Source organism: Perognathus longimembris, chromosome 26 (genome assembly GCF_023159225.1).
Source record: "Perognathus longimembris pacificus isolate PPM17 chromosome 26, ASM2315922v1, whole genome shotgun sequence".
Lineage (NCBI taxonomy): Eukaryota > Metazoa > Chordata > Mammalia > Rodentia > Heteromyidae > Perognathus > Perognathus longimembris.
The window spans coordinates 2,566,787-2,593,664 of NC_063186.1; the positions used below are offsets into that span (position 1 = coordinate 2,566,787).

At 54.7% G+C, this 26,878-nt stretch overlaps 1 protein-coding gene across 1 annotated transcript; it reads left to right on the top strand.

Annotated features, from left to right (window-relative positions):
• The first annotated feature begins 7,582 nt into the window (after nt 1-7,582).
• Tfdp2 (transcription factor Dp-2) lies at nt 7,583-26,645 on the top strand. Its single transcript, XM_048334442.1, has 12 exons — nt 7,583-7,605; nt 8,055-8,134; nt 17,990-18,090; nt 21,863-21,984; nt 22,423-22,470; nt 23,306-23,468; nt 23,889-24,032; nt 24,616-24,684; nt 25,686-25,837; nt 25,937-26,103; nt 26,397-26,454; nt 26,540-26,645. Exons 3-12 carry the CDS (start codon nt 18,088-18,090, stop codon nt 26,643-26,645), a joined length of 1,032 nt encoding a protein of 343 aa, XP_048190399.1. The 5' UTR covers nt 7,583-7,605; nt 8,055-8,134; nt 17,990-18,087.
• The last annotated feature ends 233 nt before the right edge of the window (nt 26,646-26,878 follow it).

The window sequence follows — 26,878 nt, forward strand, 5'->3', positions numbered from 1 at the left end:
ACACACACACACACACACACACACAGTTTTCAGTTAGCTCATGGTAATAGTTTCACAATGTAGACGTACATCAAAACATTAGGTTAAGCCAGGTATGGTTGCGCCCACCTGTACCCCAGCCCCTGGGTGATTACAGCCGGCCAGTGGGAGCTTGAGGCAGCTTGGGCTGCACAGCAGGCCAGCATGGGCCGCGTGCCAGGAGCCACGGGCACAGATCCACCGGGCATCAGGTACACATATATGTGCGTGTCGTATGGCATCTGTCCACAGCTGTAGGTCAGTGAGAGAACTCAATAAAGCAATCTTCAAAATCCTTTCTAGCGGGTGCCAGGGACTCACGCCTGTCATCCTAGCTACTCTGGAAGCTAGGATCTGAGGATCAAGGTTCAAAGCCAGCCCAGGCAGAACAAGCTCCCAAGAGACTCTCATCTCCAATTAACTACTCAAAAAAAAAAAGGAAGTGGTGCTGTGACTTAAAGCGGTAGAGCGCTAGCCTGGAGCAAAAGAAGCTCAGGGATAGCAAGTGCACAGGCCCTGAGTTCAAGCTCCATGGGGGTGGGGGGGGACCTTTCATAGAGATAGTACCTTGAAAGAATGGCTGAGGCGGGGCTGGGGATATGGCCTAGTGGCAAGAGCGCTTGCCTCGTATACATGAGGCCCTGGGTTCGATTCCTCAGCACCACATATACAGAAAATGGCCAGAAGTGGCGCTGTGGCTCAAGTGGCAGAGTGCTAGCCTTGAGCAAAAAGAAGCCAGGGACAGTGCTCAGGCCCTGAGTTCACGGCCTAGGACTGGCCAAAAAAAAACAAGAAAAAAGAATAGCTGAGGTGACTTAACTACAAAGTTAGAATGCGAGCAGACGTGTGATATTATAAAGTCCCCACGTTTCAGGATTCTAAGTCATCACTGTGCGTCACTGTAATAGAGCTCGCCACAGTGGTTTCCTCGCCCCAGACTTCGTTCCATTTCATTCACTGAACTAGGCACATGTCCTCAAATCTGAACAAGTCTTTCTATGTTCACACACACACACACCTTTTAGTAGTTCCTTATTGCTCTCAAGATAAATTCCAAAGTCCAGTTTGTAAGCTTCTTCATGGCGTGGTCCTGTTTCCTTAGAAGTTATTCTACATGTTGTCTACATGTTTAGAATAAGGGAAAGGGCAGAAAACAACCCGGAGACTGTCTACATACATATTACATATTTTTATTGATTTAATGGGAGAGGAGGAGGGAGAGGAGAGCACAGCCCTCCTCCTATCATTAGGGGGAGACAGTAATGGCAGAGTGTGGGGGCCAAGGAGGACCTGGACATTGAACAGCCGGTAACTCGTGGGCTCAGCATGCATTTGAGCCGGTGAAACCCCAGCATAATTCTGCAGTCAGCTTGTGCTCTTTTCAGATTTGGGCAGAGCTTTCACTGGTCTCCTGACTTCCAATTTTGCATCTTCAGTTTAAAAAGAGGTTGTCTGAGAGGGACAAAGGAAGTTGCTGTAAACCTTTCTCTCCAGATAACTCCATAAAGATAAGTCAGGAAGCAGAAAGGTGCGATTGTGAAACCACGGGGAAATAAAATGCATTTTCGTGATTGTTTCTGGTGATACCATTGATTAGTTATTCAAATACCTATCAAAATAGAAAGCAAAGTTTATTATCTTTACAATTAAACAATCATTCACATGAGAAATCTTGCTGTCTACTACATTAGAGAACTAAGGGAAATGACTTTTAAAGAGGGGAATAATGAAATTCCAAATATGAATTAAATAACCTGGAGGCAGAGATTAAAAACAGTGAAGCTAAGTAGTATCTGATGTTTTTAAGTAGTTTGAGAGCTCTTATTCTCTGGGTCATAAAATTTTATGTCATAATAGTTAGAAAAGAAATCTAGCTCAGTGTTGGTAACTCGTGCCTGTGTCTTCCTAGCAACTCAGGAAGCAGAGATCTAAAAGCTCAGCCTGGACAAAAAAGTCTGTGAGAGTCTTAACTCTAATTAAACACCAAAAAGCCAGGCTGGAGGTGTGGTTCAAAGGATAGAGCATCAGCTGAGCAAGTACAAGGACCCCGAGCGTCGTTCACACTTGAATACTGGAAAAAAAAAAAAGAAATTGATGATTATTTTGCTTGCCAGATTTTGGAACTTTTCGTGTGTGTGTGTGTGTGTGTGTGTGTGTGTGTGTGTGTGTGTGTCCATGTGTGTGTGTCCGTGTTTCCGTGTGTCCAATCCTGGGGCTTGGACCTCAGGGCCTGAGCACAGTCCCTGGCTTCTTTTTGCTCAAGGCTAGCACTCTACCTCTTGAGCCACAGCACCACTTCCAGCTTTTTCTGTTTAATGAGGAATCTTACCCAGGGCTTCAAGCATGCTATGTATGAACTGTACCACCAAGCCACATTCCCAGCCCTTTCCTTCCTGTTTGATCCAGATCTTTATAAAACAACTCAGTTGTTAAAACAGTGGATGTGGTCACTAGAAAATCTTAAACCATGGGTGTTGGGAAGCAGAACATGGGCCTTAAGCTAGAAATATGTTGTGTTAGGAAACAGGTTAGATAAGGCTCCATTTAGAATGGCAGTTATACGCCTGGCGATGAAACCCTTTAAAGCCATGTTTTTAATGCCTATGAAATTTGTTGCTCTCATCAAAGACACTTGTGACATCTGTACATGTGGCTCCTAGATCTAAATGGATTCTAACAGACACAGATGGAGCTTAATTACCGTTGAACTGGTTTAGGGGAAAATGTCACAAGCTCATAAACTCTGAGCTGAGCTCATTTGTATGGAAAAGTCCCCCCTCCCTCTTTGTGAGTCTTGGACTCTCAGGGCCTGGGCTCTGTTCCTAAGCTCTTTTGCTCAAGGCTAGCAAGCACTCTGCCACTTTGAGCCACAGTGCAACTTCCAGTTTTTGAGTGGTTTGTTGGAGATAAGAGTCTCACGGGGACTTGTCCGCCCCAGCTGGCTTTGAACCACAATCCTCAGATCCCAGCCTCCTGAGTAGCTAAGATTATAGGCGTGAGCCACTGGTGCCTGTCTGGAAGACATTTTTTTTTTATAAAGACAAGGGACCATTTACAGTCAAAGAGAAAGCTTCTAGCCTCCTTGTCTAGCCATGATTAGTTGTGTAGTAGGTATGCGTGGATCTCACCCTGTGTTTTTGAAACAGAAATGTCTTTCTCTGACATTTTTCTGTTCCCAGTAGCGAGTTGGGAATGCAGTCACTTTAACTTAAAGCTCATCTGTGAACTGAAAGGACCCCAGAATCCTCTTCCAGATTCTGGATAGACCCCAGTTCATCGTTGTCTAGACGCACATTATCATTAAGCTTCAGCATTCTTCCCCGAGGGGCTGGGAAGGTGGCTCAGTGGTAGAGTGCTTGCCTAGCATGCATGAAGCCCTGGGTTCCATTCCTTAGCACCACGTAAACAGAAAAAAAAAAAAGCCAGACATGGTGCTGTGGCTCAAGAGGTAGAGTGCTACCTGAGGTCAACCCCCCGACCCCCCCCCCCCAGGACTGGCCAAAAAAAGAAATTCTCCCATGAATGATGGAGACCCCACCCAGGAACAAATTTTTTTTCGTTGGCAGAGCCATATCAATTCTTAGCACACATGAAATCAAGCCAAGAAATAGAACCAATCCAAGATAAAGAGTTTCCTTAACTGGGCTAATTTTGTTGTGTTGTTTTTTTCCTTTTGCTAGTATTTCTATTTCCACAAAGTTGACTAAAGTGATCAAAGTCAATGCAAATTATTTTGTGGGTTTTTTTTTCTTTCTTTCTTTCATAAGAGTCTTATGAGAGGGCTAGGCAGGTGGCTCCGTGGTAGAGAGCTTGCCTGACGTGTGTGAGGTCCTGGTCTGAGCCTCAAGATCTCAGAACGCACTGTAGCAACACAGAACTCACAGGGGCTGTGCTGTGGCTAGGGATCATTCCAGCATGAATGGGAGGGCCTTCCCCCCCCCACACCCCCCCCACCCCCCCTCCCCCCCCCACTGACAGCCCCGCCCCCACCCCTGAGGAGCAGATGAAGCGCAGCTCCGCCACCGCCTCCTCTCCTGGGCCCAGTGTGACTTTTCTCTGGTGCCTTAGCAAATGCTCTAAAGCCTCACTGCCTAAAACAAACAGTTTCTGAAGATCAGGAATCTAGGAGCGGCTTATCTAGAGAATTCCACCTCCTGGTCTCTCAGGAGTTGGTAGTCAAGCTGTTCCCATGACTGTCATGGTGAAGGCCCAACTGGATCAACTTCCAAGATGGCTCACTGACATGGCGGTTGGCAAGAGCACGCAGCTCCGTGCTGGCTGCCCTTGTTCGGGGAGGCCCCAGAGCCTGGTTCCGAGGCTGAGCCCAGTGCCAGCCTCTAACATACTTGATCTGCGCTTGTGGGAGATGTCTACTCTGCTCTCTTTTCCCTCCTCTCCCTTCTTCCCTCCTTCCCTCGTCCTCCTCCTCCCCCTTTTTCCCCCCTTCTTCCTTTGCAGTGCTAGGGGTCTAGGCCAGAGCCCTCTGCTACTGAGCTACGCCATTGAGTAGCTGGGCTTGTAAACACCACAGCCCCGGCATGTTGCCGTGAAAAGAAGAGCCAGATGTGCGGCTCACAGCAGAGAGCAGCATGAGATTTGGGCATACTCTGTGTAAAAACAAGTTTGTTTGTTGTTCGTCTAAAATACAAATGCAACTGTCCTGGGATTTGTTTATTGGCTTCATTTTTTTTTTTTTTTTTTTTTTTGGCCAGTCCTGGGCCTTGGACTCAGGGCCTGAGCACTGTCCCTGGCTTCTTCCCGCTCAAGGCTAGCACTCTGCCACTTGAGCCACAGCGCCGCTTCTGGCCGTTTTCTGTATATGTGGTGCTGGGGAATCGAACCTAGGGCCTCGTGTATCCGAGGCAGGCACTCTTGCCACTAGGCTATATCCCCAGCCCCTATTGGCTTCATTTTTTGAGAAGGGATCTTGCTGTATTGTCCAGATTTTCCTGGCATCACCTGGGAACAAGTGATTGTCCAGCCTCAGCCTCCTGTGTAGCTGGCCACATACTACTGCCATGCTCAGTAGGGTATCCTGTATTGTACGTGTAGCCCTACTTCTCTGTTTTGTTGTTGTTGTCAGTCAAGGGGCTTGAACTCAGGGCCTGGGCGCTGTCCCTGAACTCTTGTTGTTCAAGGTTAGCGCGCTACCACTTTGAGCCATGGCGCCACTTCCAGTTTTCTGTGGTGGTTCATTGGAGATAAAAGTCTCGTGGTCTTTCCTGCCCAGGCTGGCTTTGAACTGCGATCCTCAGATCTCAGTCTCCTGAGTAGCCAGGATGACAGGCGTGAGCCACCAGCGCCCAGCCCTCCTAGCTCTACTGTTCTGTTTGTCTTCTCTGCTCCTTTAGTATCTCCCGTGGTCCATTTCTGCGCTTGCTACACTCCGTTTTGGCTCTGTGCTTAGATGTCAGCGTCTTGTTGCTGTTACATCCTGTGCGCCAGGTCCCTGGAGACTGTCAGTGGGTGCTCCGAGTCCAGGGACAGTTCAAAGAATGGAAACAGTTGGTTATGTGACAGCACACATTCACCCATGCGGGTGGTAGCAGGGTCCCTCGGGTCTTACACACGTCAGGGTTAGCTGTTGGACTTGGAACAGGTAATAGGCACACAGTGGCTTTCGTCTCCTCCATTACATGGGTTTAGTCAGTAGTTATATCTAGCAGATCGTGGTCATCGTGCTCTCACAGTGTCTTTCCGCCTGAAGAATCATAAATGAGTTGTTCTATGTGTGACTGTTAGCTCAGGTTGCCAGTAAGCATAGCACATTGCAGTCCAGAGAAATGAGCTTATTATCCTAGGAGGGAGACCGCTCCGCCCCCTTCGGTGCTTTCAGATTAGTCAGTAGTGAATAAGATGCATAGGTGAGTTCTCTACTTAAGGTGAAGGGGAGTACCTTTCCGTTGGTGGAAAGAATGGATGTCAGTGAGCAGGGCCATGGAAGCACACAGGGTTCCTGGCTGGACCTCAGTCTTCACGTCTTCCTAAATACACACGAGGTAGATTCCATGTGGGCCTGGGATGCTTCCTTGTCTAGCTTTGGGGGGGTGGGGTAGCGTGCTCCGTGATGTAGGGCGTTAAGGTGGATAAATGGCAAGCACATGGAAGTTGGATTTCCACGTGTGCGCCTGAGCTGGTTCTAGGGCTTGAACTCAGAGCTTTGCACTCTCTCAGCTTTTTTCCACTCAAGGCTGGCGCTCTACACTTGAGCCACATCTCCACTTCTAGCTTTTCGCCGATGAGCTGTGTCTGCGTTGGGCTGGCTTTGAACCAGAATCTTCAGCTCTCAGCCTCCTGAATCGGCTAGGATTGCCAGTGTGAGTCACCAGCGTGAGGCTTCCTTTTGTTTTGAAATGGTAAAGCTGTGACCCTATCTAGCATAGCCTCACATGCTAGAGCAAGCACCCCTGACTGACCTGACGGGTTAGAGATAGGCATCTGTTTTCTCTGTACGAAGGGCAAGGATAAGAAGGATGGGAAGTTTACAAAGCTTACTATTGTTTCCAAAGGTAAGAATGCAAGTGGATATATACACGCAAGATCTTAATTCATAAGACTGATCAGATTCTGTGCAACTTCACTCTTCCTTTTATGCTGAAGTCGATATAGAATTCTGGTTCTTTCTCTCAAATATTGTAGTGGACTCACACCTAAAAATAGAATAGAATATGAAAAGATACTGGGCACCACAGGTTGTATTTCCAGTTTTGTTTGGACTGATAAATCAATTTAATTTTTGCTCTGTACTGCACTGTAGTGACATCTTGCACGTAGCACGTAATAGGTGTAAATAAATGGGTGTTTGTTTGGCTGCTGTGTGTGCACACTAATCTATCCTCAAGTCTCAAAATAGTGCTTGGATTCTGGTAAAATGTTCAGTAAATGTTGATTGAAGCATTTGTTTCCAAATTTTGTGATCATAGATATGTACTGAGCTAAATTACTTGTTATATCTCTCCTGTTCAGAATGCTATTATTTCATTGCCTTTTAAAAAATCTTTACCTACTTTAATTTCTCTGTGTGCCACATATCTGGATGTAGGAAAGACATTATTAATATTGATCATTAGAAAGTTGTCCAATATTGCAAAGAGTAGGTTTGGGAGAGAACCTGACATCTTTTGTCATCTTTTGTTCAGCTTTCCTGCCTAGGAAAACTGAGTACAATGATGAGGTATGTAATTTTAATTAATCATGCAGGAAAAAAAATAGGACAACATAATTGGGTCCCCTCTTGAGAAAATGGAGAAAGGTACTTAACCCCAGATATAAAAGGACTAACCTGAAAAAGTGTAAGGCTTCTAACTGTGTGGGAAAATGGAAAAAAAAAAATGGAGCGCAGCTAAGCTGCTCTTTGTTGATATCAGAAATGGACCTGTCATTCACTCTGGCGTTGAAGCATGGCCTCCTATCTGGGGGGAGGACCAGGACTGCTTTCCCCTCCCACAAGCGTGAGCTCCGTTTTTACAGGTTTTTCAGGAGTTTCTCCTCCTCTTCCTCCCTGAGAGGCCAGGTGCTCGGGCAGGCTCTCCGCATCCCCGGATCCGCGGCCTGACATGTACAGCCCCAGCCATGCAAGGGTCTTGAGTAAGTTCATCTCCATTTTACATTGGCTCTCCCTTCAAGGTGCCAGTGATAAAACACCAGACTCCAAGCTAACTTGTTTTTGGGGGGGTGGGGTGGGGTGGTAAATCTCATTTGAATTTTATGTGGAACGAGTTAAAATTAAAATGAGATTGACCAAAAAAAAAGTTAGCTTGGAGTCTGGTGTTTTATCACTGGCACTTTGAAGCATCTTCCCCCCCCCCCCCCCTTTAGAATAAAAAGCCCTCCTTTGAACTGAACTAGAAAGCAAGGTTGACCTCGGGCAACCCTGGTTTCTTAAGTCCCCAGACTTTGGTTCTTTCTACCATCAGCAAAGCTGCATTTGCCGGGTGGAAGCTCTGCTCACTAGTTTTCTTGAGCATCTTTTTAGTTTTGCGGGGAAGTAGTTTACCCTGAGCTTTTCTGAACTCGATTGCTTCCGTCTGACACAGTCTCAAGTTTCCAGTGAATGGTAACAAAGGCTGTGGAGTGTTGCTGGTGCTTGCCGCGAGAGGCTGGCCCCGGGTTCCAGGTAGGAGAGCGCCTGGCTCCGCACGCACGGGTGGGTCCTGTCCACACTGGTGAGTGTAGGTTTGCTTCCGTGCAGCAGTGGGAAATGGAAGCACAGCCAGAAGCATGCAGGTTTCCAGATGTCCTTGTCGGGTGCAGACAGAAAATCTAGGGGGCACGGGGGTGGCGGAGGCCTGGGGGAGGGGGGGAGGGAGCCTGTTTTATCCCGGCTCACAGACAGCAAGTAAAATGCCTAAAATGCGGGTGGAATTGGGGAGCGCGCGCTCACGCGCCCGCCCGCCCGCGTTCCGGAGCCGGGAAGCGGCTGGGGACACGGGGAGTGACTGGCTGGGCTATTTCACCTTAACTGCTTGTAAAAGCCGTCCAGGGGTAGTTTTTACTTTCATTTTTTTTCCTTCCAGTAGTTAATAAAATAAGCTCTGTCCTTACTTCAACCTTCCTTTCCATTTATGAAAACTTTTAAACTGTCAACTGCAAAATGCACCCGGCCTCTCGGGACATCAGCCTGACACTTGAAAGGGAGTTCCGCTTTCATCGCCCTTTCTTTCCTTTCTCTTCCTATTCTTTTCTTTCTTCTGCATGTACATTTTTCTTAGCAGTGTTTGTGCTTTGAACATGTCAGCTGTATTCTAATGAAGCCCGGGCATTGTTTGCTCATCAAGGGGCCGGTGCAGTCCCCTGCTTGAGGGTGTGTTAGGAGGCGCAGTGAGGGTGGCTGGCACCGTCTGGGGTCTGCCTCTTGCAGTGGTGACTGCCATTGGGTGGGCCTGGGATTTGCAAAGAAAATAGAGCGTGCAAGATGCTCTGAGCATGGAGAGACGAGAGGCCATCGCAGCCCAGGAACGCTTCCCAGGGAAGAAGCTGCGAATGGGCTTGTGTGCTCCCTTGATCATTTCAAGAGCACCCTTGAAATCTGCATTGTAGTCACAGTCTGTTTTCTCTTGGCACGTGGGTTTTGATGTGTTTAGCACGTAGTGGTTCTTTGAACTCTTACAAGGAAATGAATGTCTCTGGATAAGCTATAACAGTTTACTGGATACAGTAATAGTTGAAACAGTACATTTACTTGGAGGTTTAAAGAACTGGGTTGGGGGGAGGGGGAGAGGGAAAGGGAGAGGTCAGGCCCAGAGCTCTCTTTCAGTTCGGAAGCCCCAAGAAGAAAAAAGCAACAGATGTTTCTTCTGTGACAATTGAGCTTGCTCTATTCAAAACTCACAGTAGCTGGAGAGAGAGAGAGAGTCTGTGTGTGTGTGTGGTAGCAATCATAAATCAGCCATATAATTGATTTAAAAATTATCCTTTTATAGTCAGGATTTGAGGATCCGTTGAGACTTAACACAGTAACGTTTTCTAGTTTTTTAATCTTCAAGAATGATGTGTAACAAAAGCGTGGGAGTGAATTTTTTAAATACTGCAATTGAAGTTGTGGAAAAACGGATCATTAAATTGAATGTACAATTAAAAAGTACTGTACACCATATAAAGTATATAGGAAATATATAGGGTGCAAAAGCTTCTAAATGGCATAATAGTTCAAAGGCTTAAAATGGAATTGGAATATGGAAGATTAGCGGGCTCTGTTGAAAGATGATTCCATCTTCAGAGAAACTTGAGTCCTGCTCCTGAGACCTTCAAATACTAAGTGTGGGAGGGATATTTGGGGTGTTGCTCTCAGATGATAATAAGCTTAGATTGGTGCTCAGTGTAGAGGGGAATGTTTGCTGCAAAGAGCAGGAAAGAAGAGCTGGAAGCAGTATGTGGAACGAAAGCGGTCAGAAAAGTTTCAAGTGTTTGAATTTGTGGAATTCATAATGAGTCAAGTAAAATAGCCTTTCTTTCGTTTTATAAGTCACACAAAGAGAACAGCTGTGCTCTTGGGTCATTTGTGTTTGTACATATTAAAACTCCTTGTTTTGTTTTGAGATGGGGTCTCTGTGCGGCCCACGCTGACCAGGGACTCTCCTCCCTCCGGCCTTAGCCTCTGGGAGCCTCGCTGCTCCTAACAGCCCTGCCCGCCACCGCCACCGCACGGGGCTTCAAGCCAGCCCCGGCCCAGCTGGGGCCGGCTCCCGACCTCTCGAAGCACCTGAGGTGTATTGATCAAATACTGTATAATTGTTCTTTTTTGTCCAAGTTCAGTACTGGAATTAGCGATCTGATGCTTGTTTTCACTCTTTGGCTGGCGTTCTACCACCCGAGCCACTCCTCCAAGTCTCTACTTTTGCTGTTGTTATTGTTGTCAGTTGTGGGGCTTGAACTCAGGGCCTGGGCGCTGTCCCTAAGCTCTTTCGCTCAAGGCTAGCGCTGTACCACTCTGAGCCACAGCGCCACTTCCAGTTTTCTGGTGGTTCATTGGAGATATGAGTCTCATGTTTTTCCTGCCCAGGCTGGCTTTGAACCTCAATCCTCAGATCTCAGCCTCTTGAGTAGCTGGGATGACGGGCGTGAGCCACCAGTACCCGACTGGATTTTCTTGAAAGCTTTCTTCAGATTATGATGACAGATTCTAGAGAGTTTGAAATGTCTATCATTGCTTTTAAGATTAAGATACAAATCTAAAATTATCTATAGACATTTTATTTTTCAACGGAATAATGAATGTAACTAGGTGTTTTTTTTTCCTTTTTCTTTAAGTAACTTACATGAATTTAGAGATTCTGCTCTGGCCTGTAGGATGTTTATTTATTTGCTATTCCTGGGGCTTGAACTCAGGGCCTGGTGCTGCCCCTGAGTTTCTTTTGCTCAAGGCTAGTTCTACTACTAGAGCCACAGGCATCACTTCTGGCCTTTTCTGTGTACGTGGTACTGAGGAATCGAACCAAGGGCTTCATGAATACTAGGCAAACCCGCTACCACTAAGCCACATTACCAGCTCCAGGATGTTTACTTTTTTGAACAAAAATATAAATGTTTATGGAATAAACATCTTTAACACTGTTAGGAGCTCTGTGTGGGACATGGAACTGCCATCATATATAGTCGATGTTAAAATCACGTCATTTACTACTTCAAATAAGCGATGAGTTGAATTATTTTAGATGGTTTCCCACTGTCTCCTTAGATGTAAGTTATGGGATATTGACCGTGTGTTCAAAAACCATAGGTGAATCATAGTGTTGGATACATGTTCTGTGTGCTAGACTCATTTCTCTTGCTCTATATGTCGCTTGTATGAGAAAGTTTGTTACCTAGAAACTGATGCTCATTGCCTAATCTCGCATTGAGAGGTCCCAATCAATCCTTAGTTTCTAGAGGGCCCCTCCTACCATCATTGCTGTCATGGCCTAGATGGAACATGAAAGACTCCAGCATTGAAGTGTCCGTGGTTCTTGGTTCGTACGTGGACTCGGCACAGAACTGAGCGCTGGCTCCTCATCCTCCATTCAGACACAGGAGCGGGTGGTGGAGACACCCCCTGCCTTGCAGACAACTGGAAATGCCATCTGGGGAGGAGGGAGGATTTGCTTCATGTCTGTCGTCTGGAAGGAAGTCTTCCCCCTTGCTCAGGAGCACAGTAAAGGAGCAGGGACACTGTGTCTTTGAGCACTATGGGTCTTGGTAATGACATTTCTTTCTTTCCTTCCCTCCCTACCTTCCTTTGCCAGTCCTGGGCCTTGGACTCAGGGCCTGAGCACTGTCCCTGGCTTCTTTTTGCTCAAGGCTAGCGCTCTGCCACTTGAGCCACAGCGCCACTTCTGGCTTTTTCTGTTTATGTGGTGCTGAGGAATTGAACCTCGGGCTTCATGCATGCTAGGCGAGCACTCTACCCAGGCCCCTTGATTTCTTGTAAGTGAACTTTTAGATGGTAACTAAGGCTGGTAGTTACCTTTGGCTCTGATACCTTGCTCTCTTGTGATAGCAGTTTGTCCTAACAAAAACACCATCTTTGAGCATTTACTGGAGTAGACTAGAACTTTAGTCTTTCTAATGTTTTCATATTTATTGCTTTATGGGTTTATGTGTTTTCCTGATGCTTTTATGCTTTTGTTTTTATGTTTAATCTTTTAATCCAAAAGGTTTGGGGGTTTTTTTGACAATGTGATGTTAAGCTTTCTTGTTTTTTTCAGAATCTTTCAAAAAGGTAGGCTCAGATAGCCACAGCACCTACGCTGCTGACACAGGACTGTGGACATGCTCCTGTGCAAATAAGGTGCTTCCCACGGAACTGTGATCCTTGATTTCCTAAGTAGAAGTGCTTTGCTCTAATTCATGGGGCTGCTGGAGTTTGTGTCTTAAAAGTTTTATACACGTTTTAAGAACTCAGCCTTTGGACCCAGGATCTGTCTGCAGTCACCGTCACCTTTCTTAACTAGTAGAAAACCACTTGAGTTACCAGTTCACACGGTCTGGTTGCCATCGAGAAGAGTCCGGGGCTTGGTGGCATTGGTTTCCCAGGATCCCTGTGTGTTTAATGCTTGTTAATAATGCTTGCACAGGCGGCCCTCATCTCCCCGGCCACTCTGGGCCTGGCGGAGGAGATAAAAGTGTGCCTGTCCCTCACGCCTGTAAACAAGCTCTACTTGCCATCTGCTCAGCGCGCTGGCCGGGGGACAGCTAAAGGCAGTGGTTGAGAGGAAGCTAAATGTTAAGAAAATAGGACATTAAGAAGCGATTGTAGAAGTTAGGGTCACAACACCTTTTTGCTCGTGTGTTAAACCAAATGAAAAATCCATTGCAGTAATAACCGTGGACTTAAACTCTTAATTTGAACGCAGAGGAAAAGGGAATTTGAAGCACACGTTCCTAGGCTGGCCAGGTTACAAGAACAAGCTGAGGGGCTGGGGATATAGCCTAGTGGCAAGAGTGCCTGCCTCGGATACACGAGGCCCTAGGTTCGATTCCCCAGCACCACATATACAGAAAATGGCCAGAAGCGGCGCTGTGGCTCAAGTGGCAGAGTGCTAGCCTTGAGCGGGAAGAAGCCAGGGACAGTGCTCAGGCCCTGAGTCCAAGGCCCAGGACTGGCCAAAAAAAAAAAAAAAAAAAAAAAAAGAACAAGCTGAAGCTAACTTTAAAAATACAGCTTTCCACCTGCGCGTGTGACAGTTCCCAGGCCTGGGCAGCGGGAGCCCGGCGATGTGTTCTGACTGACAGCCTCACCTCACCCCCGCGGTATATTTGGGAGCTGCCTGGAAGGGTTTGGAAGAGCCACCATGGTTGAGAACATAAGACTACATACGTAGGAAATTGTTAAGCAGGAAGTAGAATAGACTGAAGAAAATTAAACAGATTATCAAGATGCATTTTACTCATGAACACATGTTGAATCGAAACTCCTTTGGACAACTACTTAAAGATAATAAAAACAAAATTTAAAAAAGTATTTGCTAGACTAAGATAGTAAAAAGGAGAAAAAAATCATGTACTTTAATTCAATGATAAAGAATTAAGAAATGATAAGCCAGTGAAAAGGCAGGTGGTCAAAATCTGTAGATGAGACGAATGTTTTGAGGTGAACATTAGAAACATTTAGAGAGGATAGAAAGACCCGTGGCTCTCGTGTGAGGCTCCAGGTTCGAGTCTCGGCATCACACACTTGTGGGCATCTTGTTCTGTGTGTGTCGTGTCTGTACACAGTGCTGTGAGAATAGCCTAAGCAGTTTCTAAGGTTTCCCAGCTTCCAGGCCTCATGAAGTAATGGCCCAGTTCTAGTACTCCAGATTCCAGGGCTCACGCGAGCTGGCTTCAGCCATGAAGAAGCCCTGTGTAAATCTTGGTGTGCGGAAAGATCAAAAGACATGTTTCCTTCCTTCCTTGGAACCATAAAGAATCTGAAGCGTTTATGGTTCTTGCCAGATAACAGGAAGAGGGAGCTAGGTAGTCATTTGGAGAGGTATCCTCTGAGGAAAGATGCTCATGGCAGCCAAGAGAACAGAAGCACGCGGGTGGCTGCGGGAAAGCCTCGTGGACGGGCGCTGCCGTGGGGCGCTGGGGGCGAGGGCACCCACCGCCGGCAATCTCACAGGGTGAGCTCGGGGCCGGGGCTCAAGGCTAGCGCTCCACCACTTGAGCCGCAGCCCTGCTGGCTTTTGGGTGGTCCATTGGAGATCAGAGGGTGCCACAGACTTTCCTGCCCCGGCTGGCTTCACAAGAGGCGATCCAGAGCTCACGTCTCCTCAGCGGCGGGGCTCGCAGGCGTGGACATCTGGTGGGGCGCTTGCCTCGGTCTTGACTGCCGCTCGGAGGGCCGACTGGCGCTGTTGAGTAGATGGGGTGAGCCCCTGTGTCTAGATGGGGTGAGCCCCTGTGTCTAGATGGGGTGAGCCCCTGTGTCTAGATGGGGTGAGCCCCTGTGTCTAGATGGGGTGAGCCCCTGAGCCCTCGTGTCTAGATGGGGTGAGCCCCTTGTGTCTAGATGGGGTGAGCCCCTGTGTCTAGATGGGGTGAGCCCCTGTGTCTAGATGGGGTGAGCCCCTGTGTCTAGATGGGGTGAGCCCCTTGTGTCGTGCTCACTGTCTTGAAATCTGTTGCAAGGATAGATTCCGCTTAACTCGAATCATTACTCAGAAGGTTTCTAAAACGTTAGTCAACATGAGATCAATATCAACGTTGTTCATGTCCTTTACTATAGTTAGTGCTCGGCTGTTATTGATGTTGATATATTTTTGTTTTGTTTTGTTTTGTCGGTAGTGGGCCTTGAGCTCTGGGCCTGGGCTGTCCCTGCGCTTGCGCTTCAAGCCACAGCACCACTTCTGGTTTTCTGATGGTTAGCTGGAGATAAGAGTCTCACGGACTTTCCTTCCCTGGGCTGGCTTTGAACCGCCATCCTCAGATCTCAGACTGCTGAGTAGCTAAGATTACAGGCGTGAGCCACCAGCGCCCTGCTGTTATACTCCCTAGTTGCAATTTTACGTATTAAGTGTACGGAATTTTAACGGAAAGGACACATCTGAATTTAGAGGGCAGAACTTGGAACAGTAACGTGAGAGGTCCCAAAGTGCTGAGTGGAACCGCTTTGTGTTGTTTTCTTGGTCATCTTTGAGTTTAAACTCAAGGGCCTCTCACCTGAAAGACAGGCTCTCTACGGCTTGAACCTCGCCTCCAGGCCTAGCTCTGAAACATAATTAAAATGAAAGGTAATAGCCACGTGCAAGTGCTCAGTACCAGGCGCAGGCCTGTGCCCCACCTTCTTGGGGGGTAGAGATAGGAGGACTGAGTTCCAAGGCCTGGAACCCTATCCAAAAAATAAAAAGCCGAAGCACTGGGATGTGGCTGGAGCCAGAGAGCCCTCGAGGCTTTGATTTTATTTCCCAGTTGAGCATAACAATAAGCCGTGTGTTTTTCTTGGAGACAGCCTGTGGGCGGGTTAGGGTTAGGGTGATGACCTGCACCAGAGGTCGACACGGGGAGGTGCCAGAAGTTGTTGTAAAGACATAGTTTAGCTGTGGAAGCCAGCCTAGCAAGTTCAGGTCCTGTGTTCAAATCCCAGGACTGCTGAGATGAAAAATAAAGTGCCACTTGATTGTCTGAGAAGGGGAACCTTGCCGCGAAAGCCGGCATGTTCTCCTCATGGCGGCCGTCTTGACTCGCCGCGAGTCCTCTTCTACGCCAGCCACTTGGGAAAGTTCACGCGCAGGTCCTCCGGAAGGTGCGGGCTGCAAGGGCGGAAGGTGAAGCCCAGGAGGCCTGCGGGTCTGCCGTTAGCGTCTCGCTCATCAGTACGAGCTGGCCTGTCACCTTCCCATCACATCGTGGTAACATAGTTTCCACGCAGTAGCACGCAGCCCCGGCAGCCCAGTGTTTCGGGCGTGTCACAAGCGCGCCCCACAGTAGCCTTGGAGTCGGGGGCTGAGGAGGGGCTTGCGTTGTGAGATGGAGGCCACCCCCGCCATGGCCTCTGCCCCCTGAGCACTCCATAACCCAGCGGGACGCTCCTTCCTCCCGCCCTCTGCCAGCGAGACGGGAAAGGCTTTGGGTAACAGCGCTGCTTAAAGCTAATTTTGAGGCTAAAAAAAAAAAATCTCGGGGCTGGGGATATGGCCTAGTGGTAGAGTGCTCGCCTCGTATACATGAAGCCCTGGGTTCGATTCCCCAGCACCACATATACAGCAAACGGCCAGAAGGGGCGCTGTGGCTCACGTGGCAGAGTGCTAGCCTTGAGCGGGGAGAAGCCAGGGACAGTGCTCAGGCCCTGAGTCCAAGGCCCAGGACTGGCCAAAAAAAAAATCTCTATCCGAAAGTGCTGTGAAAAAAATGGTCCTGCTAGCTTGTACCAAATCACAGTTGGATGTTTCCTCTGCACTGGACCCTTGGGTGCCACGGAGCGATCTTGGCACCCGCCTGTGCACCCAGCTCTCTGAGGCTCCCGAGTTCAAGGCCAGCCTGAGCGACGCAGCTCGGCCCTGTGTCAGAGAACAACAAGGCGCCAAGATGGATCTCCAGCCGAATCGTGTGCGGCACCAAGATTTGGCGCTTCTCCCCGCTTCCCCTTCGGCGCTTGTCTCCGCCCCTCGCCAGGGCCTCGGCTCCGGTAGCCAGCGGGGAATGCTCAGCCCTGGCCCGGCCGCTCTGAAGCTGTGGATGCGCCGAGTCCACCGAGGGCCGGGAGCCACCGCGTGGCCGCGTCGGGGCGCTGGTGCCGCGGGCTGAAGACGCCCGCCGCCCCGCGTGGCCGCGCTCCCAACCAGGCGTCACTGTAGGGAGAGGCGTCCTAGGGAGAGGTCCTCCTGCCTCGGCCTCCGGGGTGCTGGGGTTACAGGTGCGGGCCGCCATTCCTGACTCGACTGGGTTTCCACGTGGGCCTGGCTGCCTCCGTCCAGGTGACGTCCTTGATCCTGGCGATCCTCACATCCGGGTAGAGACGCTAAGCTTGATACTCGTGCCTGCCCTAGCTGCTCAGGACACAGATCTGAGGATCGAGTTTCACAGACAGCCCGACAGTCTGTGAGACTGTTTATCTCCAGTTAAGCACAAAAAGCTGCAAGGGGAGCCGTGGCTCAGGGGGTGGAGGGCCAGCCTTGAGTAGAAAAGCTCAAGGGCAGGGAGTGCCCAGGCCCCAAGCTCCAGCCCCACGACCAACCCAGAAGAAAACTGCCGACTTGCGTGTTACTCTAGGGGAGCTCTTTGGGTACCATTTTGCTATGCCAAAAGCGTTGGCATCACTTAAGCAGTTTCCAGGCAACTACTTCTACCGTCAAGGAGTTAGCACATGAGTGCCGGGAGCGGAGGCCAAGGCCCAGCACTCGTCCACCCGCCTCTATCCACCGCAAACACAGGCCAAACAGCACAGGGCAGCTTTTCCCTTTGACATCATAAAAGGGCAAAACCCCACCAGCCTGATACGTTAGAGTCGGAGCTTTACTTGAGTGTAGCTTTTAATTGATCTGGTGTATTTAGATCTTTTTCTCAAGCTGGGCACGGGCGGCTCACATCCGTTACTCTCACTACTCAGGATGCTGAGCCCCTCAAGATTGTGGTTCACAACCAGCCAGAGGAGAAAAGTCTGCAAGGCTCCATCTCCAGTTAACCAGCAAAAGGCTGGACTGGAGGCATGGCTCAAGAGGTAGAGCATCCGTTAAGTAACTATGAGGCCGTAAGTTCAAATCCCACTACGGCAAAAAACAAAACAAAATGCTTGATGTAGAGCGCTAGATTTGTTTATATTCTCAAAATATTTTTCCTCCAAAAGTCTAGTTATTGCCACACTGGAATTATCAGTTTTACAGATTTCCCATAAAATATAAGTTAATTACATTTGCCGCCACAAAGTAGTTAGGATGGTTTCCCGTCCTGCTTGTTGACGAGTGTGCATTTGGAGGAAGTGTAAGTCACGCCAGGGAATGGGCCGGGCCTGGGCACACACAGATCACCTAACGGAGCACTCTTTTAGTCATTTTGTACTTTGATGTCATTTCAGGTAACGTCCTTGTTGCATTTCCGGTTTCCAACGGCAACTCTCCGACCAAGATTTTACCAAAAACCTTAGAACCAATCAATGTGAATGTTGGGCCCCAAATGGTAAGAAAAGCATCCAGTCTTAGAGTTGAGTTTTGCCTGTGCCACATGTTTTAGAAAGGTAATTAGACTGGAGCCATTTGACCATGTCATCTACTTAATTCCAGATGTCATTCAATTTTTATGTGTGCTGGTCCTGGGCCTTTATACAGAATTTGTGTATGTATATGCCTATGGCCTTGTGTATGTTTCCACGGATGTTTATAATTGAGATCTAACCTCCACACATGAGAAAACACGCCCTTTGTCTCTGCCTGGCTTCACTTTCATCTTTCACAGTCAAAATAATGCATGAAGAGTAGATAGTGCTGGGGTCTTCTTCCATAGACATCCATTGCTCCTGCAGATTGTCGCTGTGGCCCGGCCGCAGAAGGACAAAGGTGTGTCAGCTCTGGCAGGTGCCTGATGTCACGGCCGCCCCACCTTCAGCAAAAGGACAGGCTTTGCTGAGCGTGCTGTCCGTGATACGCAGCACTGTGCGGAGAATGTGCTAGAGGCGAAGCTGCTTAGACCAACCGCTCCGACCTCACCAAGTCTTGAAGACACGGTGGGTGGACACGTGCCATGTGCTTTGCTCAGTGGGTCGAGGACTGTGAGTCATCTGCCGAATACATGCAAGCTTAAGATAAAACACAGGGAATGCTCGGCGTGTGGAGGAGTGCGCTGGCTCAAACCTTAGTAGAGGGTTCAAGTACATGTCCCCTTTCCCAGGCGGCTCCAGGTGCTTTCAGACAGTCGCTAGGCAGGCAGGTTCCCACGAGGCAGGACCCCCGAGCGAAGCCTGTGAGACGTGCGAATCTTCCCTTTTGACTCTGGTGATTTCTCGTGTGTGCGCGTGCACTCGCTGCTCCTGGGGCTTGATCGTAGCTCCTGGGTGCGGTCCCTGAAGGTTTTGCTCAAGGCTAGTGCTTTTCCACTTGAGCTGTACAACTCCATTTGTGGCCTTCTGTTGGTTCACTGGCGATGAAGTCTGCCGGACGTGCCTGCCCAGGCCGGCTTTGAAGCAGATCCTCACCTCCCAGCCTCCTAGCAACTAGGATGAGAGGCGCGAGCCACGGTGCCAGCTCCGGTGTGTCCTTTCAGGGAGCGCCTGGCCCTCGGGATCGGCTGGACAGGAGGCCTGGGGCGGGAGGGGGGGGGGGAACGGCCCGCCCTCGAATCTGGCCGGCCCAGCACCTTAATTGGGCTGTTTTGCAGTTTCCAGACCCCTTCTGGTTTTCAGTTTGTGGGTGGACTCCCACTTCTGGGGTCAGGCTGTGTCCCTCCCGCGTCCCTGAGTAACGTGGAGCCCTCGTGACGGCGGAGGTCACGGGGTCACGAGCAGCGGACTGAAGTTGCACCAGGGCCCCGCTATGGGTGCCCAGTGCGAAGCGCGCCCCCCCCCTCAGCCCAGGAGCCTTCTCCAGGCGCGGAATATGCCAGTGTCTCATCCTTATAGCGCCCAGAACTGGCATCGCATTTCCTGTTGTTTAGAAATTACCTTCCAGGCTGGGGATGGGGCTCAGCGGTCGCGTGCTCGCCTCGTGTACATGAAGCCCTGGGTTCGATTCCCCAGCACCACATATACAGAAAACGGCCAGAAGTGGCGCTGTGGCTCAAGTGGCAGAGTGCTAGCCTTGAGCAAAAAGAAGCCAGGGACAGTGCTCAGGCCCTGAGTCCAAGGCCCAGGACTGTCCCCCCCCAAAAAAAGATTATATCTCATGACTTCTTTCAGATAAAAAAACTATGGTTTTTGTGGTGAGAGCCAGCATTCTGTCTGTGATCTTAGTGAAATCCTTGACGGCGCGTCTTCGCCCGCAGTGCCCGCGCTCTGCCTTTCCAGCTGTAGGGGGCAGCAGTGTGTAAACGGTGCGGTGCTGGGCAGCCTAGCTAATCGACCCTCCAAGAAATCATGGGATGACATTTCGATTACTGATGTCTGGAGAGATTGCCCAACTCTGAACCTCTGTGTGTATGTGTGTGTGTGTGTGTGTGTGTGTATACACACCAGTCCTGGGGCTTGAACTCAGGGCCAGGACCCTGTCCCTGAGCTTCTTTTGCTCAAAGCTACCTCTTGAGCCACAGCGCCACTTGTGGCTTTTCCTGTGTATGTGGTGCTGAGGAATGGAACCCAGCGCCTCCTGCATGCGAGGCGAGTGCCGTACCACTAAGCCACCTTCCCAGCCCTCTAAACTTCATTTTCACTAGATCAACTGAATGTTAGAAGCATGTTTTATCTCCGGTTTTAATTTGGTATATCAAGATTAAGGGTCGGCCGCACTAAGCATGTTGGACTCTTCTCCCATAAAGACTCGCGGCCTGCGGTCATGGCTTGATCAAGCCTTATGACTTTCTCTGTTCTTTTTTTAATTGTTTTTGTGACAGTATCGGGACTTGAACGCAGGGCTCAGGCAGTGTCCCTGGCTTCCTTTTGCTCAAGGCCAGCGCTCTGCCACTTGAGCCACAGCGCCCCTTCTGGCTGTTTGTTCACATTTTCCTGCCCAGGCTGGCTTTGAACCACACTTCTCAGGCCTCAGCCTCCTGCGTGGCGGGGTCACGGGCGTGAGTCCCCGGCACCTGGCTGGCAAACCCTCCTAACTGGGGTCAGGCTGAGAAGTGGAGGTTGCCGGCCACAGAGAAAACCGTGTCAGTAAGGCCGCGCAGGTGGCGCTGCCTTTAGGGGTGAGCCGCACCGCGTGGCGGAGCTCTGCGGAGACGTCAGGTCTAGAAGCGCACACGGCGGGCCTAAGCCGGTATTGAGATCACGAGCTTTTCTTTTTACAGTGCTGGAGATGAGGAGCTGCTCCTTACCCCGTCTGTGTCCTAGTCAGATCCTTACCGCGTCCCTGGCGGGCTGGGGGGGGGGGGGCGGCCTTGGAGGGGAGGCTCGCATCGGCGCCCCAGAGGCTGGCTTCGCAGACCTTCCCTCGCACCTGGGCATCGCGCCGCCATCTGTCACTGAATTAAACTACTCCAAGTATGGCTGAGGCATCTGTAGGTGCGCACTGCTCGCTAACCCCAAAAGGCCGGGGCAAACCTGTGCAGACGCCAAGTTCCCAAACACTTCCGTGAACGGGCGATGTTGACAGGCTGCAGGAACTAAAGCTGAATTTTGGAGAACTTACAATAAAGGTGGCGCGCAGAGGACTTACAACTACACAGCCGGGTGGCGCGCGCATTTCTTTTTGGGCGGTGTTACCCCTGCTGCCCCTCCCCGAGTTGCTTTGCCTCTTGACGCCTGCCCTCACTCGTTCTTGCGTTTGGCAGTGCCGGGGTTTGAACTCAGAGCCTCGCGGTCGGCCCGCAGTGCGCTGCCCTTGGGCCCCGCGTCTGTCCGGGCCTGCTGCCGGTTGGGTGGAGATGGGGTCTTGCCGACTCGGCCAGGCTGCCCCGGCGTCAGCCTCCCGAGCGGCTGGGGTTGTAGACGAGAGCCGGGGCGCCGCGTTCGGAGGGCCCTTGGGAAGCAGGGAGACTCCGGGTTCCATGATTCCCCGTCCGCAGCGTGACCTTGGGGACTGGCCGCTCCGGCCAGGGTCACTGCGCCCAAGTGCTCATCGCTCCACTATTGCGCGCGCGTCCGCGCCGAGGCCGCGTGTGGAAGAGCCGGCGGCCTCGTTCCCGCCCTCAGGAGATGGTGGGGGGGAGGGGGCCGGGCTCGCGGTCCCACGCTTCCCACGGGGACGCGAGGCTCCCAGGCCCCAGGCCGTCCGCGGGGCGGGGCGCCTTTCCTCTGGGGGCTCGCGGTTGCCCTGGCCGAGCTAGTGATGGGGCGCCGTGTCCTTGTTGGGGTTCGCAGATCATAAGCACCCCGCAGAGGCTCGCCAGCGCCGGAAGCGTCCTCCTCGGGAGCCCCTACAGCCCCGCGCCGGCCATGGTCACGCACACACACCTGCCCGAGGCGGCGGGCTGGGCGCCCAGGTAAGCGGAGGCCCCGCGGTCGCTCCCCAGGGCTGCCTCTCCTGGCCCCGCCCCCTTCCGCGCGTGTGCGTGCGTGCGTGTGCGTGCGCGCTGCGTGGCGACAGCAGCGGCGCTGGCTCGAGGCCTGGTTGAGGCCGGGCTCCGCCCCCGCCGTGAGGGCTTCACGAGGAGCCGCGCGCGCTCCCGCCCGGGCCCCACACCCCGCGCTGGCACCCGCGTGACCCCAAACCCCGACAGCCCCACGGCCACGCCGGCCGAGTGCGGGGGACAGGCGGGGCTCGGCACACGCATCCATGTACACGCGCGCGACGCTGCGCGAAAGCTGTCGGCCCCCGCCGCTTTCCGCCCCCCAGCCCCCCGCTCCGTGCGCGCGCGCCCCGCGTCTGTCGGCTGGGCACGGGCGGGGCACGCGTGCTCACGGCCCGGCCTCCTCCGCAGCGACCGGAAGCGGCCCCGGGACTTCATGGACTCCGATTTCTCAGAGAGGTGAGCGGGGCGGGCGCCGGGCGCCTGCCGGGGAACACGGGCGGGAGGGCTCCGCCCACGGGGGAGCGCGGGGCGGGGCGGGCGGGAGGGCTCTGCCCACGCGGGAGCACGGGGCGGGGCGGGAGGGCTCCGCCCGCACACTCGCCCGCCTAACACCCGCGCCCAGGCCCTTGTGCCCCACACGCGGCGCCGCCGCCCCTCGGCGCGTGGGCCGCTTGGCGGGTGCCCGCCGGCCGCCGCCCTAAACCCCACCCGGAACCGGAGGGCAGACCGCGTCCACGGCGCTCCAGACGCCCGAGCGGAGCGCCGCGGCCTCCCCACGCCACGCGCGGCCTCCTCCCCGCAGCCCCATGCGCGTGGCACCGCTCGCGTCCTGACCCTCACGTCCGGCGGGGCGGGCAGCGCGCACGCTCCCGCCCGTGTCCGGGGCGCGTCCTCAGCGTGGGGTTGTGGGCGGCCGCGGCTCCTCCCGTCTATGGGGGGCGGAGGGGCGGTGAGCGCTGCCCACGCCCGATGCCCGTCCCGCGGGCGCGGAGGGCTGGCCCGGTCGCTCGCGTTCGCCTCTTTGGGTCACGGAGGTGGAGCCCGCGCGGGGCCCGCTGCTGGGCGCTTGCTCAGGGCTGACCGCTTTGCCGCTTTGGGGGTTCCCTGGGGACAGAGTCTCGGTTCCTGCCTGGGCTGGGCGGGCCTTGAACCCGCCCTCCGACGGCAGCCCCGGGGGGCGCGAGGGCGACAGCCCGCAGCCCCGGGGGTGCCCACCGCAAGGGGAGGCCCGGCCCGAGGCCCGGTCAGCCGGCCAGCGAGGGCCGCTCCCGACGCGGCTGCTTCCCCCCAGCAAGCGCAGCCGGAAGGGCGATAAGAGCGGGAAGGGCCTGAGGCATTTCTCCATGAAAGTGTGCGAGAAAGTGCAGCGGAAAGGGACGACGTCCTACAACGAGGTCGCCGACGAGCTGGTGTCGGAGTTCACCCACTCCAGTAACCACGTGGCGGCGGACTCGGTAGGCGGGTGCGGCGGGGTGCGGGGGCCCCTCCCAGGGCACACGCGGGAAGCGGGCGGCCCTGGCCTCGGGGCTGCGGGGGGCGGGGGCTTCACGGCCGAAGCCATCGATACTTTAACCCGAGGTGGGAGGCCGTGGGCCGTCGGGCCGGTGGAGGCCTGTCCACGCATGGCCGGTGCTCCACCTCCAGAGACCCGCCCGCCCGCCCGGCGACCCGGGCATCGACTGCGCCCCCTCTCCAGCGCCTCCCACCCGCGCCCGGCGCCCCTCCTCCCGCCCCGCGCGCCCTCTTGCGGTTCCCGGCGCCCGCCCGGTGGCCGCGTGCGCTTCCCCCGCGGCCTGAAGGCGGCGTGGGCCCCGCGGCGCGGCCGTGTCTCTGCGCTCAGTCCGCGTCGTGACGCGCGCGCTCTTGAACCGCAGGCGTACGACCAGAAGAACATCCGGCGCCGGGTCTACGACGCCCTGAACGTGCTCATGGCCATGAACATCATCTCCAAGGAGAAGAAGGAGATCAAGTGGATCGGGCTGCCCACCAACTCGGCCCAGGAGTGCCAGAACCTGGAGGTGAGGGCCGGGCCCAAAACCTGGAGCTGAGAACCGGGCCGCGGCCGGCGCCGCCGCACGCCCGGGACCGGGACCGCGCGAGCGCGCCGTCGTCCCGGACGCTCTGCCAGATGGACGGCGGGGCCGCTCCGCCCGCCCGCCCCGCGCGTGACCCAGGGCTCCGCACGCTGTTCGGGTTGGCTCGGCCTAACTGCACCGTCACGGCCGCCCTGGAGCGAGCTGGCGCGGGCATGGCTCGTGGGGACAGTAAACCCACGCGCGAGGGCGGGGAGCGGGGCTGGGGTCGAGTGCCGGCCCGGAGCGAGAGAAGCCGGGACCGCGCTCAGGTCGGCTGACCCCGAGACCCCGGCGAGCGCCATCCTGTCCCGGGGTGCCGAGTGCTAGGACCCGCGGGACCTCAGCACCTCACTGCTGGGGGCGGGCTCTGCGGCGTCCTCCCGCCCCGCATGCTGGGTGGTCATGTGACCTAGTAGTCATCCCCCCCCCCCACGCACTGCTGGCCACGCCCCGCCGGGTGCCAGGCGCAGGGCCCCAGGCGCCGGAAGTACTGGGTAACGAGCACTGCGCCCTCCCCCTTTGAAAGATGGAGAAGCAGAGGCGGATGGAGCGGATAAAGCAGAAGCGGGCCCAGCTCCAGGAGCTCCTCCTGCAGGTAAGGTGCGCGGGACCCTCGGAGCACGCCGCCCGTGCCTTCGCCCCCGACCCAAGAGGTGAACGCAGGCGGCCAGCAGTGCTTGAAGGCCCAGCGTGAAACCCACAGACCCCCCTTGACGCGGACGTGTGGGTGGCCGGGCCCTCGTGTAGACCACGCGGGCTGGGTGTTGCTGGTGTACAGGTTTATTTCCGGTACAAACTACAGGGCAGTGCGCAGAGCCGGGCCCTTCCCTTCTCGAAGGAAAACGCCTTCTGTAAAAAGAATGCGGGGGGGGGGGGGGGTCGGAACATGGCCTAGTGGTGGAGTGCTCACCCCGTGTGCATGAGGCCCTGGGTTCGATTCCCCAGCACCACATATACAGAAAACGACCAGAAGCGGCGCTGTGGCTCAAGTGGCAGAGTGCTAGCCTTGAGCAAAAGGAAGCCAGGGACAGTGCTCAGGCCCTGAGTCCAAGGCCCAGGACTGGGGGAAAAAATAAAAAGGCTGGGGGTGGGGGGGTGATTCTGCAGGAGGCGGCCATGTTAAAATCCGAGCCCCCCGTCGAGGCTCAGGGGGAACACGCCTGTAACCAAGGCACATGGTGCGCTGGTCATTGCCGGGAAGTCCGAGCCTCCAGACCGCGGTGCCTCCCGTGGGTGCCGCGCCTGAGCCGCGGGGCGGTGCGGGCAGCGGGCGGTGGGGGCAGCGGGCGGTGCGGGCGCCTTCCTCCGGCGTGGCATCGATGACTCCTTCACCTTCAGGCTCGGGGCCGCTCGGGGCCCCGCAGGCAGAGGACCGGGCCCCCCCGCCCGGCGCCCCGGCCCTGCTGCGGAGCGGATCAGCAGCGAGCGCGCAGGCTGGGTCCTGGGGGAGGGGCCGCCGGAGCGCGCGCACTGCCGGGCCGGGCCGGCTCCTCCCGGGCGCCGGTTCCCGAGCGCTCGGCGCGCGCGTGGTCAGGGTGTCTGGCGGCACCGTTGCAATCCCCCTCGGCCACGCTACCTTCGTGTTGCACCCCGCAGCAAATCGCGTTCAAGAACCTGGTGCAGAGGAATCGGCAGAACGAGCAGCAGAACCAGGGGCCGCCCGCGGCGACCTCCACCATCCAGCTGCCCTTCGTGCTGGTCAACACCAGCAAGAAGACCGTCATCGACTGCAGCATCTCCAGCGACAAGTGAGCCGGCCGGCCCGCGGGGCACGGGAGGGGGGAGGCCGGGCCGAGGGGAGGGAGGCGGGGGACCGGGAGAGACCGCCCGCCCGCCCCGCCCCGCAGGTTCGAGTACCTGTTCAACTTCGACAACGCCTTCGAGATCCACGACGACATGGAGGTGCTCAAGCGCATGGGCATGGCGCTGGGGCTCGAGTCGGGCCGCTGCTCCCTGGAGGACCTCAAGGCGGCCCAGGCGCTGGTGCCCAAGGCGCTGGAAGCCTACGTCACGGGTAGGCACGGGGGACCCCCGCCCCGGCCCTGCCCTCGCGGTGCTCTGCCCTCCGCTCGAGGCTCGCGCCCTGCCACCTGAGCCCCAGCGCCCCGTTTTTTCCCGCGTGTGGGGTGCTGGGGAGCGGCACCCGGCGCGCTCCGCTGGGCCGCCCTCCAGCCCCGCCTTCCGGGGGAGGCGCCGGCCTTGGCTCCGGTCGCTCAGGCGTCGGTCTTGCGGGCCCTGGGACTCAAACTCGGCCCCTGAGGCCTTCGCCGGGGCGCCCTCCCCCACCGCCCGTGTCCTTCCCCGCAGACCTCTCGGCGGGCCCCGCGCACAGCGCGTCCAGCTCGGAGCCGGCGCCGCCGCCCAGGTAGGAGCCGCGGGGCCCGGGCGGGGCGGCTGGGGCGGGGCGGGCCCGGTCCCCGCACTCACGGCGCGCTCCGCCCTCCCGGCAGCCGGCGGGGGCCCTGTGCGGAGGCCGCGCCCCGGGGCGGTTCGCCCAGCTCCTTCCACGAGGACGACGACGACGAGGGCGCCTCCTCCGCCTCCACGCCCGAGTAGGCGGCGCTGGGCCGCGGTGGCGGAGCCCATGCCGGGACGGGGCGGGCCGGGCCCGGGTCGAGCCCCGGACGAGCACCAAAGACGCGCGGCGGGCGGGCGGGCGCGGGGTCCCGTGAATAAACGCCTCTATTTTTATACGCAAGGTCTGCGGCGCTGCTCGCGCGCGGCCCGGGGGGCGGAGCGGGCTCCCCGTCACAGGTGCGGTTCCCACGCGGGGGAGGGGGGCGCCCGCC